The sequence below is a fragment of the Dama dama genome, chromosome 1 (genome assembly GCF_033118175.1).
Source record: "Dama dama isolate Ldn47 chromosome 1, ASM3311817v1, whole genome shotgun sequence".
Classification (NCBI taxonomy): Eukaryota; Metazoa; Chordata; class Mammalia; order Artiodactyla; family Cervidae; genus Dama; species Dama dama.
In genome coordinates this window covers 62115028-62134508 of record NC_083681.1, presented here as the reverse complement: position 1 = coordinate 62134508, position 19481 = coordinate 62115028, and the positions used below count along the sequence as shown (strand labels likewise).

The 19481-nt window shown below is 34.9% G+C and overlaps 1 protein-coding gene across 1 annotated transcript in view; it reads left to right on the top strand.

Annotated features, from left to right (window-relative positions):
* CCDC73 (coiled-coil domain containing 73) overlaps positions 1-19481 on the top strand; it is a 114008-nt gene that overhangs the window by 26454 nt on the left and 68073 nt on the right. The window contains exons 3-6 of the mRNA XM_061151358.1: positions 1084-1155; positions 3008-3043; positions 3873-3947; positions 18797-18835. Of these exons, the coding sequence (XP_061007341.1) occupies positions 1084-1155; positions 3008-3043; positions 3873-3947; positions 18797-18835 (222 nt within the window). The remainder of the gene's footprint in view (positions 1-1083; positions 1156-3007; positions 3044-3872; positions 3948-18796; positions 18836-19481) is intronic.

Genomic DNA, 19481 nt, shown 5'->3' with positions numbered 1-19481 from the left:
CCTCCAAGCCACATGGTTTGGCCAAAAAAAAATTTTAATGTCTGGTTTCCTATGCAGTTTGGGATTTCTTAAGTCATTCTTGGGATCTTCTTACTTTGCCTTTTCTATTTTTTGCAGCTGAACCAATTGATACAGACTTTGGAAATGGCATATTATTTTTTAAAATTAGTTATGAGAATTAAAATATTTTAAAGTAATTGCTAGCTTCAGAAAAAATAAAAGTTGTATGAGAGTAGAAACGTAATCATGATATACCATGTGGCTTAGCACTGAATAAAAATTGCATAGTTACAAAAGTATAAATACTATTAACATTTGTCACATTTTTTATATAACTCTGTTGGAAGAATAGAGGGAGGACATGTAGGATTATGGTTGTACAAGAAAGCCAAATTCCCAACTATCATAATAGATCAGTAGATCATTAAAAAAATTTTTTTTAATTGATAAATCAATGTATATGTAGGACTATGGAATAAAATAAAAGAAACATTTGAAAGTGGTTGTCAGTTTTAGATCTAATTTTTTAAATTATAAGAATTATTTGATAAAGGTAGAAGAAAAATTCATCTTGAATCTAAAGGACAAGACACAACTTCAACTAAAAAAAGGTGGAGAGTAAAGAAATGGAATTGTGTATATGAATTTTTTTTTAAATGCCCTATGGTACTTCTGATTTTGTAAAAAATTATTTCAGTGAGTTTAAAGAATCATAGGTTACCATGTAAACACTTGTGCTTAGGTAATAAAATTGTTTTTTTTTAAACTCTTAAAACTAGTCTACTTGTGTTTTGGACTGTTAATAATTTTGATGATATTTTCTTGAAGAAAACTTTAGAGTGAGCTATATTTAGAGTTTAAAATTTTAAAAAGCAATATGTTTTATCATGAAGAAGCAACTGGAAGCAAAATTATTGTATGCTGAGTTCATGACAGTTAAAATAATCATAAAATTGTCGTAAGTTGTATCTTAAGAGCCTAAAATAATATGTACAATGAAGATGTTTTATTTGTGAATCCAATACAAATTTAAAACTGAGTTGCTGTAATTTATGTTTTAACTTTTCATAATTTTTAAAATAGGAAACTCTTCAGAATCAAAAGGAAACATTAGCAAAGCAACACCAAGAAGCCATGGCAGTTCTTAAAAAGCAGGTAATTTCTTAAGGATAGAAAAACACTACAGTTTTAAATATTGCACTTTTCCCACTTCTCGTGAATATTATGACATGTTGTTCTTCATAGTCACTGAAGACAGAAAGTGTGTTATTGGAAGCAGGAGATGAACAAGGTTATTTTGAATCACAACTGATAATACTGTAATGTAGTAGAATGACTTAATTAAGGAGAAAATTATTTTCTTGGAGAGGTGTTTTCATTTGTCCTAAATAAACTATGTAAGTGAATGTGTATTCTTGCTCTTTCTTTGCCTTCTCCCCTCTTTCTTTAATTAGCATATCCAGTAGCTTACGTTTTCACATTATTCCTTTACCCAAGCAAGAATTATAACACTGGTGAAAAGCTGAGAAGCAAGTAGGGAGATATAAAGGATGAGGAGATATGATTATCATTCACCTCTGTAAATTTCAAGAATCAGCAAATAAAGGAAAAATCAGTAGAAAAATAGAAAAAATAAAGGAAAAATATTTTAAAGAAATGAAAAACAACCCCTTCCATTATTTTGAATTCTAAATTGTATAGCTCTTCTTTTCTGTCTCAAATTTCTCTTCAGTACCTAGTTATAAAATATAAGTGTAAGAAATGTGCCTAAGGAAAATATACTCTGAAAGTGCTTTTCCTATAGCCATGCCAACATCACCATTTTTTCTTCCTTTTTCCTTCCCTCTTTTTGTTTTTATCGCCATACAAGTGTGTGTGTTTAGAAAGAAATGCATAAAAAGAAATAAACCTATATAACCTAAATTACTAGTGGGTTAAGGTTATGGATAATTTACACTGTGGCTTGGATTTGTTTGAGCAGATGGTAAACTTCTTCCTTGTAGTCTGAAATTAGCTTTACGTAAGTTATGGGAGTTTTAATTGAAGGGTAAGGAAGCAGAAACCAACTCTACAGCATAGTATTCCCTAGGGGAGAACAAGTCTAAGTCTGTCACCACAAGGGACTCTGGGCAAGAAAGAAATCTAGGTATCAGAGGTTAGAGGAGAAAGTGCTATTGCATTCTTTTATTTTTTCTTTTTCCTTTAAAAAATATTTGTTTCTTCTTTTTTTTTAAAGAAGAGATTTTGAATGTAAGTGAGGAATATGGAAAATGAGATGTTTTATTTCTTAACAACTTTGCCTAGTATCCTTGTGTTGCTTGGAATATTTAATTAGTTTTCTTTGGCAAGTTCACTTTAGTTTTCCTGTTTTAAAATGTCATTATTTATTAGACTGACACATGCATTTTTTAAAAATTTCAGAAAATACTGTCAGTGCAAATATAAACTATATCAATTTCATAAAGTGTGCTTTTAGAAAATGTTATATGTTACTGTTTATGAGTAGATGTAACATACTGAAACATGTAAGAAACTGGGGGGAAAAAACGTTCAAGGATGATTGATACTCTGATCATAAGATTAAATTGTTCATTTACTTTGGTGACTGCCTTTTCCCCCCATTTTATATTTTTATTACTTATTTTCTCAGTGTGAAAACATAATCACGTTATACTAAATTCAAAAAATATAGACATTTCTGTAGTCTCACTGGGCTTCCCAGGTGGCACTAGTGGTGAAGAACCTGCTCCTGATGCAGGAGACATAAGAGACACAGGTCCAATTCTTGGGTCAGGAATATCCCCTGGAGGAGGGCATGGCAACCCACTCCAGTATTCTTGCCTGGATAATCCCGTGGACAGAGGAGCCTGGCAGGCTGCAGACCATAGGGTCGCAAAGAGTTGGATACCACTGAAGCGACTTAGCACACACATAGTCTCATTGACCTGTGTAAATCACTGGTAACATTTCATTTACCTGTATTTTGATTTTTAAAATTCTTTTTCAGTTGCAAATGAAGGTGTGTGCCTTGGAAGAAGAAAAGGTATTTATTAATTTTTAATAATTTGAAACATAGTTAAATGCTTTTAATGATCAATTGTTCACTATAATGGAAAGGCGCATCGGTAATAAACAATGGAGACTATTAATTTCCTAAAATCTTAGAAACAGGAAGGATTTAAGGGAATCCTGTTACTTCAGCTCTTACCATTTTACAGTTAAGAGTATTGAGGCCTAGTAAGATGTAAATGACTTGCTGAAGCTCCCATTTTGAAGTGGTAAAGTTGAAACTAGAACCTAGATTTCTTCAGCCTTTAAATTAATGCTCTTTCCACTATACTGCAGTGTTTCTATTAAGTATAATATGTTTTTAATGCCTTTTAAATGAAATTACATTCTTTAAAACACAGTAAAATAGTTAATACATGTTTTTATTATATCAAAAGATATGCCATTTATAATATTAAAATTTGTAGCTATTTTTAGCAAAAGAACTTTCTTAAAAATTTTTATAATATCCCTATATTTATAAAACAAATGTAATTGTGTCTTATTAATTAGAATATATTTATTCTAGCTATATGAATTAAATAATTATATAGTGTCCATAAGTTCTCAGGAATGCTCTACTGATAAAATGATTTATTGTTATGATGAGGTTTTCCATTTCATGATATTTGTAATCTTGTATAGACCTTATTGTAATTTTGTGATATTTTGTAATCACTAGAAATACAGGTTATAGTACAGTTACAAGTTTAAAGTCTGTGAAGTATTTAGTTTTAAGTAGAGATGTTGATTCTTGAACTCTTGTTTTCTCTGTTAATGTCACTTACATTGGAAATTAGTGAAATATAGTTTTTTGCTTAAAGGGAAAATTTCAACTTGCTACAGAAATAAAGGAAAAAGAAATAGAAGGATTGAAGGAAACATTAAAGACATTACAGGTAAAGTAATTTAGTATTGCTTGCTAAGTAATTTGGCATTTTAGCATTGAATCAGTAAAACACCATTAAACATGTGATCTGGCAAAGTGAAACTGACAAAAATTCATGTCATATATTATATAACTTGGTGCTTTTTTTCTGAGAACCTTTGATTTCAAATTAGTAGAATTTTTGCTTTACTTTTTGTTTTAAAAGGAAATATTAAAATAGCTTTTATTATTTTTAACAGTATTATAATTAGATATATGTTATTTTTAACACTTTATAGACAAAAAACATGTTAGGCCTATATATTATAGCTGATTTATCTGTGGTCCTTAAAAATTAACGTAAATAGCCTTTATTTAGTTATTATTATTTGCTAAGTACAAAACTATGCTTATTTTGTGCAGATACAAAGGTAAAGAAATAGCCCTTGCCCGTAAGTTGTTCAGTCTCATAGAGAATACAGAGGTATACAACAAATGATGGTTAATTCAATACATACTTATTAAGGTCTGCTATGTGCTAAATTCTTCTGTAAGCACTGGGAATACAGCAGTGAATAAAAGGGACTTTTATCCTCTGTCCTTGTGGAGTTTACATTCTAAACTAAATAAAAAGTTAAGTAGAGATTTTTGGGGGAAAAGATATTCATATGATTTCAGAGTACCACTTACAGATAATTATAAAGAGCAAAGTATATTTTCACAATGGAAGGATTCTGATGGTTACTGCCTTAATCAAATAATTCATACTGTACTATGCATTTGTTTAAGCAGTTGACAAGCTTTCTTCCTTTAGTCTGATTACAGTAAGGGCAACTGTAATCATATCTTCATATCTTCACCAGCACTTCTTATCTCTTGTCTTTTTGATCACAGCCATTCTATTAGGTGTGAGTTAATAACCTCATTATGAGTTTGATTTGCATTTCCCTGATATATTGTGATGGTGAGCATGTTTTCATATTCCTGTTGGTCATTTGTATGTCTTCCTTTGAGAAAATGTCTGTTTAGTTCCTCAGCTCATTTTTTAATTGGGTTATTTGGGGGTTTCTGATACTGAGTACATATGTATGAGTTCCTTCTGTGTTTTGGATGTGTGTGTGTGTGCATGCTCAATCACTCAGTCGTGTCTGACTCTTTGTGGTCCCATGGACTGTACCCTGCCAGGCTCCTCTGTCCATGGAATTTTTCAGACAGGAATACTGGAGCAGCTTGCTGTTTCCTACTCCAGCGGATCTTCCTGACTCAGGGATTGAACCCACATATCTTGTGTCTCCTGCGTTGGCAGGTGGATTCTTTACCACTGTGCCACCTGGGCAGCACCTATATTTTGGATATTAATCCCTAATCAGATGCATGGTTTGCAAATGTTTCTCCCGTTGTGTAGGTTGCCTTTTCACTCCGTTGATTATTTCCTTTGCTGTGCAGAAGCTTTTTAGTTTCATGCAGTCCCGCTTTTCTATTTTTGTTTTTGTTGCCTGGTCTTTTGGTATCATATCTAAAAAAATCATTGCTTAGACTAAGAGAAGCTCATTTCCTGTATCTCCTTTTAGTAGTTTTGTGGCTTCAGTATTTAAGTCTTTAATCTGTTTTGTGTTGATTTTTGTTTATGGTATGAAATCTTCTGCATTGAGATATGGGTGCAATTTCCTTGTTCTGTATGTGGATATCCAGTTTTTCCAACACCATTTATTGAAGACTGTCATTTCTCCATTACGTGTTCTTGGTGTTCTTGTTAAAGATCAGTTGGCTACAGACATATGGATTTTTTTCTGGGCTTTCTGGTCTGTTCCATTGGTTGATATGTCTCTTGTTGGTTTTTGTTTTGTTTTGTTTCTTGTCAGTACCATGGTGCTTTGATTACTATAGCTTTGAAATATATTTTGGGATCAGGAAGTATGACATCTTCAGTTTTATTCATCTTGCTTAAGATTGCTTTTGCCATTTAGGGTCTTTGATGGTTCTACATAAATTTTAGGATTTTTTTTTTCTATTTCTGTAGAGATTGGTGATGTGATTTTGATAAGGATTGCACTGAATCTGTAGACCACTTTGAGTAATATAGACATTTAAGCAATATTAATTTTTCCATCCATGAACACAAGATTCCTTTGCATTTATATTTGTTGTTGTTCATTTGCTGTCATGTCCGACTCTTTGCGACCCCATGGACTGCAGCATTCCAGGCTTCCCTGTCTTTCACTGTCTCCTGGAGTTTGCTCAAACTCATGCCCATTGAGTTGATGATGCCATTCAACCATCAAATTTATATATGTCTTTTAAATTTCTTTTTATCAGTGTTTTATAGTATTCAGTGTACAAGCTTTACCACTTTGCTTAAATCTGTTCCTAAACATTTTATTCATTTTGTTGCTATTGCAATTTTCTTAATTTTCTTTTCAAATAGTTTGTTTTTTTGCTTATAGAAACGTGGCTGATTTTTGTATGTTGATTTTGTATCCTCAGTTTTACTGAATTCATTTATTAGTTCTAACAGGTTTTGTTGAGCTTTTAAGGTTTTCTATATGTATGATTATGTTAACCTCAAATACCAATAATCTTACTTCTTCCTTTGTGTTTTGGATGCATTTCATTTTTTTTTTTTTCTTTTTTCATTGCTCTGGCTAGGACTTCTAGTACTCTGTTGAATGGAAGTGGTGAGACTAGGCACTCATGCCTTATACAGGATTGATTATGATGACCACTGTGGGTTTTTTATGTATGACCTTTATTGTGCTGAGGTAATTTTCTTATATGGCCTTCCCTGGTGGCTCAGTGGTAAAGAATACGCCTGCCAATGCAGGAGACATGGGTTCAGTCCCTGGGTCAGGAAGATCCTCTGGAGAAGGAAATGGCAACTCACTCCAGTATTCTTGCCTAGGAAATCTCAAGGACAGAGGAGCCTGGCGGGCTGCAGCCTATGGGGTTGCAAAGAGTCCGACAGGACTTAGCAGCTGAGCACACACACAAGTTTCTTACATACCTATTTTGTTGAGAGTTTTTTAACTTGAATGGGTGTTGAATTTTGTCAAATGCTTTTTCTGTGTCTATTGAGATGAATGTGTGGTTTTTTCCTTTCATTTTGTCAGTGTGGTGTATCACGTTGGTTGATTTGCATATGGTTGACCATCCTTTTACCCCAGGAATTGAAGTGCATTTGATAATGGTGTATGGTCCTTTTAATATGCTCTTGAATTTGATTTTCTAGAATTTTATTAAAGATTTTTGCATCTTTGTTCATCAGGGCTGCTGGCTTATAGTTTTCTAAGAGTGTCTTTGGTTTTGCTGTCAGAATGATGCTGGCTTCATAAAATGAGTTTGGAAGTGTTCCCTGCTCTGTATTTTGGAAGAATATAAGAAGGATTTCTGTTAAATCTTCTTGGAATGTTTGGTAGAATTCTTCCACAAAGCCATCTAGTCCTGGGGTTTTCTTTGTTGGGAGGTTTTAAATTACTGATTCAGTGTCCTCATTTGCTATCAGTATGTTCAAACTTTTTAGTTCATTCAAATTCAGTTTTGGTAGGTTGTGTTTTTCTAGGAATTTATCCACTTCTTCTAATGGGAGAATTTATTGGCATATAATTGTTTTTAATAGTCTCTTATGATACTTTTTATTTCTGAGGTGTCCATTGTATTGTCTCCTTTTCATTTCTAATTTTGTTTACTTGCGTCTCCTTTTTCTTAGTTTCGCTAACGGTTTGTCAATTTTGCTTATTCTTCCCAAAAAACTAAGTCTTAGTTTTGTTGATATTTTTCTATTGTTTTTCTATTTGCTATTTGATTTATTTCTGTTTAAATTTTCTTCCTTATGCTATTTTCTTCCTTCTGATTTTGGCCTAGTTCTTTTTTTTTCCCTAGTTCTTTGAGATGTAAAGTTAGATTGTGTGAGGTTTTTTTTTAAATGTAGGCATTTATCATTATGAAATCTTCTGTTATATTGCTTTTGGTGTATTCTGTAAGTGTTTGTATATTGTGTTATTTTCATTTTGTCTTGAGATATTTTTAAAATTATCCTTTTTAGAAAAATAACATAATGAATGTTCAAGAATTTATTATTTATTTTCCAAGTATTCATGAATTTTCTATTTTCTTACTGTTAATAATTTCTAATTTTATTCCATTGTGACCAGAAAAAATACTTGGAATGCTTTTGATCTTCTTAAATGTAAGACTTTTTTGGGGCCTATCACATAAAAGTTGATTTTTCTGTGATAGATATGATAGACATATGATCTATCTTGGAGAATGTTCCATGTGTACTTGAGAAGAATGTGTATTCTTCTTCCTTTGAGTGAAACTTCTGTATATGTCTGTTAGGTCCATTTGATCTATAGTGATGTTCAAGTCAACGGTTTCTTTATTGATTTTCTTTCTTCTATCTGTTATGGAAAGTCAGGTAGTGGAGTCTCAACCATTATTGTGTTTTTGTTGATTTCTCCCTTCAAGTCTATTGATATTTGCTTTGCATATTTAAGTGCTCTGTTGTTGGATACATATATATTTATTGCATCTTCCAAATTGATTCTTGAGCACTATATGATGACCTTCTTTGTCTTTAGAGACAGTTTTGACTTAGTTTATTTTATCTGATGGGGCTTCCCTGGTCACTCAGATGGTAAAGAGTCTGCCTGCAGTGCAGGAGAAGGCAATGGCAAGCCACTCCAGTACTCTTGCCTGGAGGGTCCCATGGACGGAGGAGCCTGGTAGGCTGCAGTCCATGGGGGTCACAAAGAATCTGAAGCGACTGAGCAACTTCACTTTCACTTTTCACTTTCATGCATTGGAGAAGGAAATGGCAACCCACTCCAGTGTTCTTGCCTGGAGAATCCCAGGGACGGGGGATCCTGGTGGGCTGCTGTCTATGGGGTTGCACAGAGTCGGACACGACTGAAGTGACTTAGCAGCAGCAGCGGTATAGGAGACCTGGGTTCAATCCCTGGGTCAGGAAGATCCCCTGGAGAAGGAAATGGCAAACCACTCCAGTATCCTTGCCTGGAAAATTCCATGGATGGAGGAGCCTGGCAGACTAGCAGTCCATGGGTCACAAAAAGTCGGACACAACTGAGTGACTTCAGGCAATTTTATCTAAGTTTAGCCACCCTACTTTCTTTTGGTTACTCTTTGGTATGTCTTTTTCATCTTTTTACTTTTAGTCTTAAATCTACATTGAGTCTCTTATAGATACTATGTCATTGGATTTTAAAAAATTTTTAATTTAGCCTCTCTATGCCTTTTTTTTGGAGAGTTTAATCTATTTACATTTAATATAATTATTAATTGATGTGGAATTACTGTTGTAATTCTGTTGACTATTTCTGTTTTAGTTGTTTTATACATCTCTTCTTTTGTTATTTGAAGTTTTTGTAGTGATTTTAAAACATCTTATCTTTTGATGGGTGTTCCATAAATCTTATATGCTTTCTTCACTCTCTTTCATTTTTCTTTTCACTGGTCAATTTAAAATGACCTGTTTTTGAGTTCACTGGGTTTTTTTCCTCCTGTTTTATTGAGTGTGCTGGTTGGAACTCTCTATTCTATTTTTCATTTCATTCATTGTGTTCTTCACCTCTAGAGTGTTTTTTTTGTTGTTGTTCTTTCCTTGTGACTTTTATCTCTATTGAACTTCTCATTTTATTCATGTAATTTTTTCCCTAATTTTGTTGAATTTTCTATCTGTGTTGTCTTAAAATTTGCTGAGGTTCTTTAAAACAATTATTTTGAGTTCTTTGTCAAGTAGTTCATAGATTTCTAATTTGGGGGGGGTCAGTTACTAGAAATTTGCAAAGTTCCTTTGGTGGTTTCATGGTTCCTTGATTTTTGTAGCCCTTTGTTGGTATTTGTACATTGAAGGAGCAGTGTTTTTGGACTAGCTCTGGTGAGTATAAATCTTGACCTACCGGTGGGTGTGAAAATGCTAGTTGAGTAGGGTATGTGGTGGTACCAGGTGTAGTGCTGGGTATGGCAGTTCTAACTTGGTTTGGGAGCAGTGGTACCTCTGGCTCCAAGAAAGAGCACAGTGGCCTGGGCTCCAGGGAGTTCCATCAACTCAAGTAGGTATAGACATAGCAAAGACTGTAAGGGTCCTTGGAGGTGAAGCTCGCTCATGTCCATGGTAGTGATAAGGGCTGTTGAGGTCTTTGGTGATGAAGGCTGCTGGTGTCTTCCTGCTCTCCTTTTCTCCCATTTGAGGAGAGTTGTGGTTGAGGGCATTTCTTTTGGCACCAAGCTGTGTGAGCTTAGAGGATGGAATGACACAGGTGAATTGCTGCCTATGCTTTTCTGTTCAGACATCCTTGTTTTTTGGTGTTCTACTGGGTTCCTGCAGCTTCTTAATGGTACTCCAGACGTCTTCCAGAACTGTTTTCATTTATAGGTACTTGTTAAGTCATGTGGAGGAGGTGGAATTGGGGGAAAAGGACTGGGTCCTCCTGATCTACCATCTTTCTGATATCACTCCTGTGAATTCTTTATATTTCTCAGAAATAAGCCCTTTTTGTTTGTGTTCTGGGCTTCAGATTTTTTTTCTGTTTGTCATTTGTATTTGATTTTGCTTGACTTTTACCATTTGCTATAAATTATTTTCCTTTTATGACTTTTGAAGTTTGTCATGGTTAGAAAGGCATTCACAACTACAAACTTATAAAAAGGATTTTCCCATGTTTTCTTTTATTACATCTATGTACTCAAATTTTGCCTTATATCTTTGATCAATTTGAAGTTTATCTTTTGTAACACAGTATGAGATATGGATCTAAGTCTATATTTTTTCAGGTTATTAAGTTGTCTTAACACTGTTTAGATTCTCCTCATTTGAGATATTAAGCAATTTTTATTTTGAATTTCCTTAGTTACTTTGATGTAACAAAGTAAATAAAAATTAAGTAAAACAAAATGTCAGTGAGTTCCAAGAAGAATGTTTTCAGTAAAAAGAAGGGCATGGATTCTGTTCATCAGATTGGATGAGTAAGAGGCTGGAAGATACTGATATAGTAAAAAGTCCTTATATTTTGTTTCAATAACAACAGCAATGCAACAACAAAGCAGTAAGTGATTAGAAACTCCGGAGAAAACAGATTACTCTATAACTAGGATATAAAGTAAATTACAGTTTGGAGTGGTTTTGAGCAACTGATGGGTTAAAACAAAAGATATTTAGGTCCTGACCCTAGTAAAATCATCCTTCATATAGCATATTGGTCCCAGAAAAAATGTAGTATTAACATCCTGTTAGGTTTTGCATTAAAAAAATCTGTATTGTTTTTAATGATGTAAACACTGTTGACTTCTCATTTCTTTAGAATTAGCCTATAAGCAAAGCATGGAAGACTTAATTATGCTTACATAATAAAATTTAAATGTTACTAACCTTGTTGATGAGAAAGTAAAAATGTAGGGAAGTGAAGTTGATGGTGATATCCAGAAATATTCTTTAAAGTAGATGGAAAAGAAATAGAAGTTTAAGGCTACTATTTAAAGTTTATGTAGTTACACAGTTTAGTGATTATTTTCATACCTCAGATATCTAGTTAAAAATGATCCCAATAGAGAAATTTAAAAAATTGTTATTGTAGTTGAGTAAACAAATTACTATTATAACTATTTTAAAAGACTCTCTAATGTGTTTTTTTACAATGTCTTAAACTAGGCATAACATCTCTCTTTTTCTGGATAAATACTGAAAAAGTATTACATTTTTTCCTACTAAAATGTTGTCAATCAAGAAATGTATCAATTTTGTTATGAATACTTTGTTCTTTTAGTAGTTTTTCTTAAATTGTTTCATTTGATACCACTCATGCATGTTTAATTATCAGATAACACAATAAGTGTTTTCAAAGCAAAAGAAATTTCTTCATATGGCTGGCCTGAATCAGTGCAAGAGCTGTAAGGACTTCTTTTACTTTGTTCAGTCTGAGACATAGTACAGGTGATGTATGTGTTACTTCATGATCTGCTGAAATGGTATATGAACAGTGAAGATACTTCTGGTATTTCCCCGCCAAGTTAAAAAAAATTCCTGTTCAGTTGTGGATCTTACATAAATCCATCAGGCAAAGGAAATTCACAGCATCCTAACCATCCTGTAGCAACTTCCCTCCCTCCTTTACTTAGATTGCCACTTTTCCCCTTTTTTAAGGTCATGCCTACCATCTACTCTACGGTAAAGAACCCAGCTGCCAGTGCAACTGCCAGTGCAAAGGCTGGTTTGATCCCTGGGTTGGGAAGATCCCCTGGAGAAGGAAATGGTGACTCACTCAAATATTCTTGCCTGGAAAATTCCATGGACAGAGGAGCCTGGAGGGCCCCAGTCCATGGGGTTACAAAAAGTCAGACATGAGTTAGCAACTGAGAGTGCATGCATGCACCATGTGCTACGTGCCAGGAAAAACAAATCAAAGTACCTTTTCTTGAAAAGCTCATAGCCAAGCAACTCTGCCTACTGAATTCTAAAACAAAATGAACAGACACAAAACCACAAAACAAAAAAATTTTTGCTTTAATGTATACTTTGAATGTGTTTAATTTCTACTTAAAATGGTACCTTGTTAATTGATTTTAAAGAGATTAGTTAGAGCAGGGCAACCTGCTTATATCTAAGTTAGCTGACAAATTAAACTTTATGTAAACAGTATCCCTAAGGCTAAATTCCAACCAGTCCATCCTAAAGGTGATCAGTCCTGGGTGTTCGCTGGAAGGACTGATATTGAAGCTGAAACCCCAATACTTTGGCCACCTCATGCGAAGAGTTGACTCATTGGAAAAGACCCTAATGCTGGGAAGGATTGGGGGCAGGAGGAGAAGGGGACGACAGAGGATGAGATGGCTGGATGGCATCACTGACTCGATGGACATGGGTTTGGGTAGACTCCGGGAGTTGGTGATGGACAGGGAGGCCTGGTGTGCTGCGATTCATAGGGTCACAAAGAGTCGGACACGACTGAGTGACTGAACTGAACTGAAGGCTAAATAGATTTTGCTGGGTGTCCTGGAGATTTTAAGTAAATTATTTCTGCCTAGTAAAGACTTAACCACATGATCCCATGGTAAGACTCTCTATCTCCCTGAGCCTCGATTTTTCTTTAGGTAAAATGAGGAAATTGAAATACATCAGCATTTCCCAAACAAGACCATTTTGTGAAGCCGTAACATATCTACATTCTCTGCTCTGAATACCGTGAGTAAGGAAATTTGGGAAAGGTCTTTATTCTCCTTCCCGAAGAGGCACGAATAAAAGAGCACAGATAGAAGCTGGTAAATACTGGGAGTAATGGGATAGATGACTTACAAGATTTTCAGCACTAATGCTCTGCTATTTTGTTACTTCACTAAGTTTTAAACTTACTGAATTTATAAATTAAGACATTAATTCCTCTCATAGAACTGGAGGCATATTTAACACATAATGTGTTATTTCTACTATTGAATTCTTGTCTTACTAGGTCTTACTTAACACCAGTGATAAAAAGGAACTCAGTTCCTGGAGCTTTGAGTGTATACATTTATCGATAAGGAGCTCTTAGATATTTGGATAATTTTGTAGTTTGGGGAATCATTAACTTACAGAGATGTTAGAAATACATTGTGCTTGTTTAGTCGCTAAGTTGTATCCAACTCTTTGTGACCCCATGGACTGTAGCACATCAGGCTTTCCTGTCCTTCCCTACTTCCTGGAGTTTGCTCAAACTCATGTTTGTTGAGTCAGTGATGCCATCCAACCATCCATCCTCTGTCGCCCGCTTCTCCTCGTGCCCTCAATCTGTCCCAGAATCAAGGTCTTTTCTAATGAGTCAGCTCGTTGCATCAGGTGGCCAGAGTATTGGCACTTTGCCATCAGTCATTCCAATGAATATTCAGGGTTGATTTCCTTTAGGATTGACTGGCTTGATCTCCTTGCAGTCCAAGGGACTCTCAAGAGTCTTCTCGAACACCACAGCTCAAAAATATCAATTCTGTAGTAATTCTGCATTACAGAATGTATTTTCCTGAATGATATAAAAGTAATATGCCAATCTGATGCCCTATCTCCCCCAATACTGTACTGTCTCTCCTATAATCAAGGACATTGTCTTGCAAAACCATACACAATCATAAAATCTTAAAGTTAATTTTGATATATAATTGTAATCTAATTCTTATGTTCCATTCAGGTTTTACCAGTTGTCTTAGCAAAAGGATCCAGTTTAAAATTTCACGTTACTCTTAGTTGTCATGTCTCTTTGATCTCTTTCAGTCTGTAACAGTTACCCAGTCTTTGAATGAGTTTTATGCCTTTGAAACTCTTGAAGATCATAGACCAGTTATTTTGTAGAATGTCCCCCAATTTCTGTTTGTATGATATTTCTTCATGAATAGAATCAGTTTATGCACTTTTGGCAGGAATATTACAGAAATAAGGCCTTGTTCCTATAATTTAATCTGTCAGATAATTGGTTATTTCAGTTAATTTTATTTTGATGCTCAGATTGTCATTAGTTTGGCCAGTTGCTATCCATTCAGGCTGATTATTTAGCCTTATGGACATGTCTTTATCATTCTTTAGTGTTTTCTTGCTCTTAGGTAAAAACAAAATATACCAGGATCACCTTGTAGTTTAACTAACCTTGCCTTAGAATAAATCATTTCTCAACATTTCCCTGGTTCCTTTCAGTGTAAAATGGAGTGTAGACATGCAGATCTCAGCACTGTTACACTCATTACTATTGGGGTGTCACTGGTCTCAGACCCTGTCAATGGACAGAGCTAGGGAATTGATGTATGTATTTATGTGCACACAAATATATAAACATGCATTTATAATTATGTATGTTTCTTTATCAATCTATATATGTCAAAAACCATGAATTCACGTAACTTCCAATTCTAACCCAAAACCCAAGGTTAATTTTAATTTCCCTCCATATTTATGTATTTCCTTTCTTTTACAGTAAAAATATGACTTTCTTTATTCTTAATAGATTTACTTATTTGATAAATTACCCTATATGTGATCAGGCTACCATTCTGCTACTCCTTCCTTCCTAATGTGGATACCCTCTTTTCCCTGCTTCAACTCTGACACCTGGGTTACCCTTTTTCAACACTGCCTACTAACCACCTTGCTCAGCTTTTGACTCCCCACAGTAAATTGCCTCACCATTCAGGCCTGATTCATTGCTCTGGAATGCTGCTGCCATGACCCTTTCACTTCTTCCCTACCTGATGAACTTGGGACTGATTTGTTCAGGAATGGGAGAAGTTAAATATTTTTATCATGGTATTTAAAAAAAATTATTCCCAAGTAACATAAATCTAGTTAATGGAAAGTTAATGGGAAAATAGATTTGCTCTAAACAAATGTACTTTACTGTCAATTTTTCATAAAATTTTCCATAAAGTGAGGGATAACTAGGAAAACATTTCTACTTTATCTTTGAAAGTACCTTCTATAGTTAATACATTAATTAGTCTTAGTATCTTTTTGATCCTGTATTAGAAAGATGCATATATCTGATATTGTAAGCCCATTTTATGTGATTCAGAATGAAAAATCGTTATATAGAACATCCATAAAAATTTCATGTCAATCTAGTTATGTTATTTTCAGATTTGACTTGTCATAGGGATGCAGCTACACGGTAGTTTTTTAAGTTGGAAAGTGCTCTGGAGGTGTTAATAAAATAGAGTTTCGAGTCATGATTCAGAAAGAATAAAAGGTATATTAATGCAGGATAGTAATGTTTCAAGGACCGTGTCCTGAACAAATTTGGTAAATTTGCTCTGTTTATCAGTTTTGTCTTTGGCTAATGGTAGCTGTACTAGTGAGGGTTCACCTGGGAAACAGAACCAATAATTTATACACACACACACACACCAATAATTTACACACACACACACACACACACGGCCTTCCCAGGTGGTACTACTGGTAAAGAATCCACCTGCCAATGCAGGAGAGAGGTAAGAGATGCAGGTTCCATCCCTGGGTCAGAAAGATACCCTGCAGGAAGAAGTGGCAACCCACTCTAGTATTCTTGCCTGGAGAACCCCATGGACAAAGGAGCCTGGCAGGCTACAGTCCATAGGGTCACAAAGAGTTGGACATGACTGAAGTGACAGCCTGCATGTATCTATATCTGTAGAGATGATATGTGAAATTGAATCACTTATTCACACATTCACACAATTTGGAGGCAGAAAAGTGCTGTGAAAACTGAAGATGTAATTCTGAGTTCCAAGGATTGTCATTTTTTTTCCTCTTATTTTTCTGTGTGGGCTTCCCTGGTGGCTCAGCTGGTAAAGAATCTGCATTAAAGAATCCGCCTGTAATGCGGGAGATCTGGGTTTGATCCCCGGGTTGGAAAGATCCCCTGGAGAAGGGAATGGCTACCCCTCCAGTATTCTGGCCTGGAGAATTCCAAGAACTGTATAGTCTGTAGGGTCTCAAAGAGTCAGAAACGACTGAGAGACTTTCACTTCACTTCACTTCTACTCTTTTACTTTTCTTTTGTCTGTTTCACCTAAAAAATACTGTGATTTCATCCAGTGTCTTTTCTTTAAAATGGGATCTACATGCAAAGGGCTTCCAAATGTTTATCTCCAGCTCCAGATGCAGCCTGGATTGACTGATGGATGTCTAAAAGACATCTGAAACTTGACATGTTCAAAACGCAAGTTCCTAAAATCTCATCCCCCTGAAAACTAAATAGCTTATTTGTCTTTTTGTTGTTGTTGTTAATTACAACTTTCTTCCTATTGGAGATTTTTTTAGCTTTTCTCTCAGAGTTTATCAAGAATCCAACCACTTCTCACTATGTCTTTTACTAACACCCTGGTCCTCTTTTATCATCCTCTTTCATCTCAATTGCGGTTGTTTATTAAGTGTTTTTCCTGCTGCCTCTCCTGTTCTCCTTCAGTTTTAATGTCACAGAGTGACCCTTTTAAAGAATAAGTTAGGTTAAGTCACATTTGTGCTTGCTGTTCCTCAGTGGCTTCCTGTCTCATTTGGTGCAAAGCATTATCATGTGCTACAAGACCTACAGTGGTTTGGTCCTACCGCCTCTCCTACTCTCCTCTGAACTCATTTTTTGCTGTTTTTTTCCCCCTTGCTTACTAAACCTTCCAGCCACATTGGCGTCCTTGCTGTTCTATGACTACACAAGACATTTTCTCACCTTAGGGCCTTTGCAGTTGCTGGAATAATCTTCCTTACTTTCTAGTGAGTCTTTACTCACAAGTTGCCTTTTCAGAAAGACTTTCCTGGCCATCTGTGTAGCCCTCTTCCCTGATTTATTATTTTTCTTAAGCACTTAGCAATATCTAGTAGAGCCATATATTTTAACTTATTTATATTATTGCTCATTATCTACATTCCCCAGAATTTATACTGGACAGGATTTTTTGGTCCAATACTATGCCTTCAGTGTCTACATGAGTACTTTACTTACAGTAAGCATTCATTGTTTGTTGAAGAAATGAATCATACATAACTGATTCCACCAAAATGAAATGAAATTATTAACTTACTCAAGGCAGCATGGTGAAAAATTTATTTCATAGGAAATGTGAAGTAATGAAGTCTTGTTTAAATTTTAACAAATACTAGGTGAGTTAAAGTAAATAAACGCTCATACATGGCTTTGTTGTTGTTAAGTCACTCAGTCATGTCTGACTCTGTGACCTCATGAACTGTAACCCACCTGGCTTCTCTGTCCTGGGATTTCCTGGGCAAGAATACTGGAGTCGGGTTGTCATTTCCTTCTCCAGGGGATCTTCCTGACCCAGGGATCAAACCCACATCTCCTGTATTGGCAGGCAGACTCTTTACCGCTGAGCAAGCAGAGAAGCACTCTAGTTGGAGCTTAACTTGGCCTACCACTCTGGAGGACTATTATGTGTAATGACGATTGTTAAATCTGTAAAAATGAACACATCGTAGGAGTTCTGCCTCATGGGATTCATTCTGCTAAAATGAATAACTACAGAGTTTTTTGGTATAACATATTTATTTCAGAATTCTTTCATAGAACTGAAAACTGGGTAAGTCTACAAGAATAGCAGTTTGATAAAACGATGGTAGAGGGTTAAACAGTGGAGTACTATGCAACCATTAAAAATTGTGTTGTAGATTAATTTGTGATATAAAAGTGTTTGCTATATATTAAGTAAAAATAACATTACAAAATAGTACATATATTATTATTCTACCCCGTTCCCCACTGACTCTCTTTTAAAATACATAGAAAACATGGTAGAGAGGAGGAAGGAGGGGGTGGGGTGTATGGAGAGAGTAACAAGGAAAACATACCTTACAAAAAAAATAAAATAAAATAAAATACATAGAAAAATACCTGGAAGCACCATGGTATTAATGATTGCTATTTCTGAGTTGTGAGATGGTTTTTTTAAGACAACATTTTTCCTTGTGCTTATCTATTTTATCAAAATTTTTTCAACAAAAGAGCTGATATTAATTAGCAAACCTGCCTAGAGTTCTTTGCTGTTCTTCTTGCTTTATTTTTCTTCATAGTAGTTGTCACTCTCTAATTTCTGTACTTTTTGTTTATATTTTATTGTCTGTTTGCCACCACCCCCACTAGACAGAAAGCTTGTTAAGAACAGGGACTTGGGTTGCTGTTGTATCCCAGGATCCTAGGAAAATGGCTGGCATATAGTACTTGCTTTATAAATACATGTTGAATAAATAAATAAATGTATTTTGTTATGAGAAATAAAGTTATGGTAAATAATACTTTGAAAAAATGTCATTGGGAAGAAGTGCATAGAAGATAAATGTCATATAGCATATAATTTTAGTTTCAGAAGGAATTTATAGAAAATAGCTAAAAAGTTTTAATGAAGTTATTTCTGCTTATTTTATTCAAGGTTTCGAAATATTCTTTACAGAAGAAAGTGAGTGAAATGGTAAGGAAATTTCAAAATATTTACCCACTAGCCCCAAATTAGTACATAATGTATACAGTATTTTTGTCAAATTAATGTGATACTTATAGTAAAAAGGAGTTGAAACTGGATATTGATATCCATTTTAAAGGACTGAATTTTAATTTCACATGTAGCTTAAATGAATTATTTCACAAGTTTATTTCCAGTTTACACAGTGTTTACGTGTGTGTGTGTTAGTCACTCAGTCTTGTCTGACTGTTTGCGACCCCATGGCCTGTAGCCTGCCAGGCTCTTCTGTTCATGGGATTTCCCAGGCAGGAATACTGGAGTGGGCAGCCATTCCCTCCTCCAGGGGATCTTCTTAACCCAGGGATCGAATCTGGGTCTCCTGCATTGCAGGCAGGTTCTTTACCGTCTGAGTCACCAGGGCTCAGTGTTTACATATGACAAAACAAATTTAACATAGTTCCTGAAATACTGGTAGAGGTCTGTATCAAAATTGAACAACAAAGAAGTGAAATCAGAACTGTGAAATCCCTTATTTTAATGGTATCTTCTTATAGGTATTTGTGTAAACGTGTAATTATTACTTTTAGCCTGAGAAATTGAAATAATATGAAGTAACATTTGAATACTGCACTTGAGATATGGTACTCACCCTTTA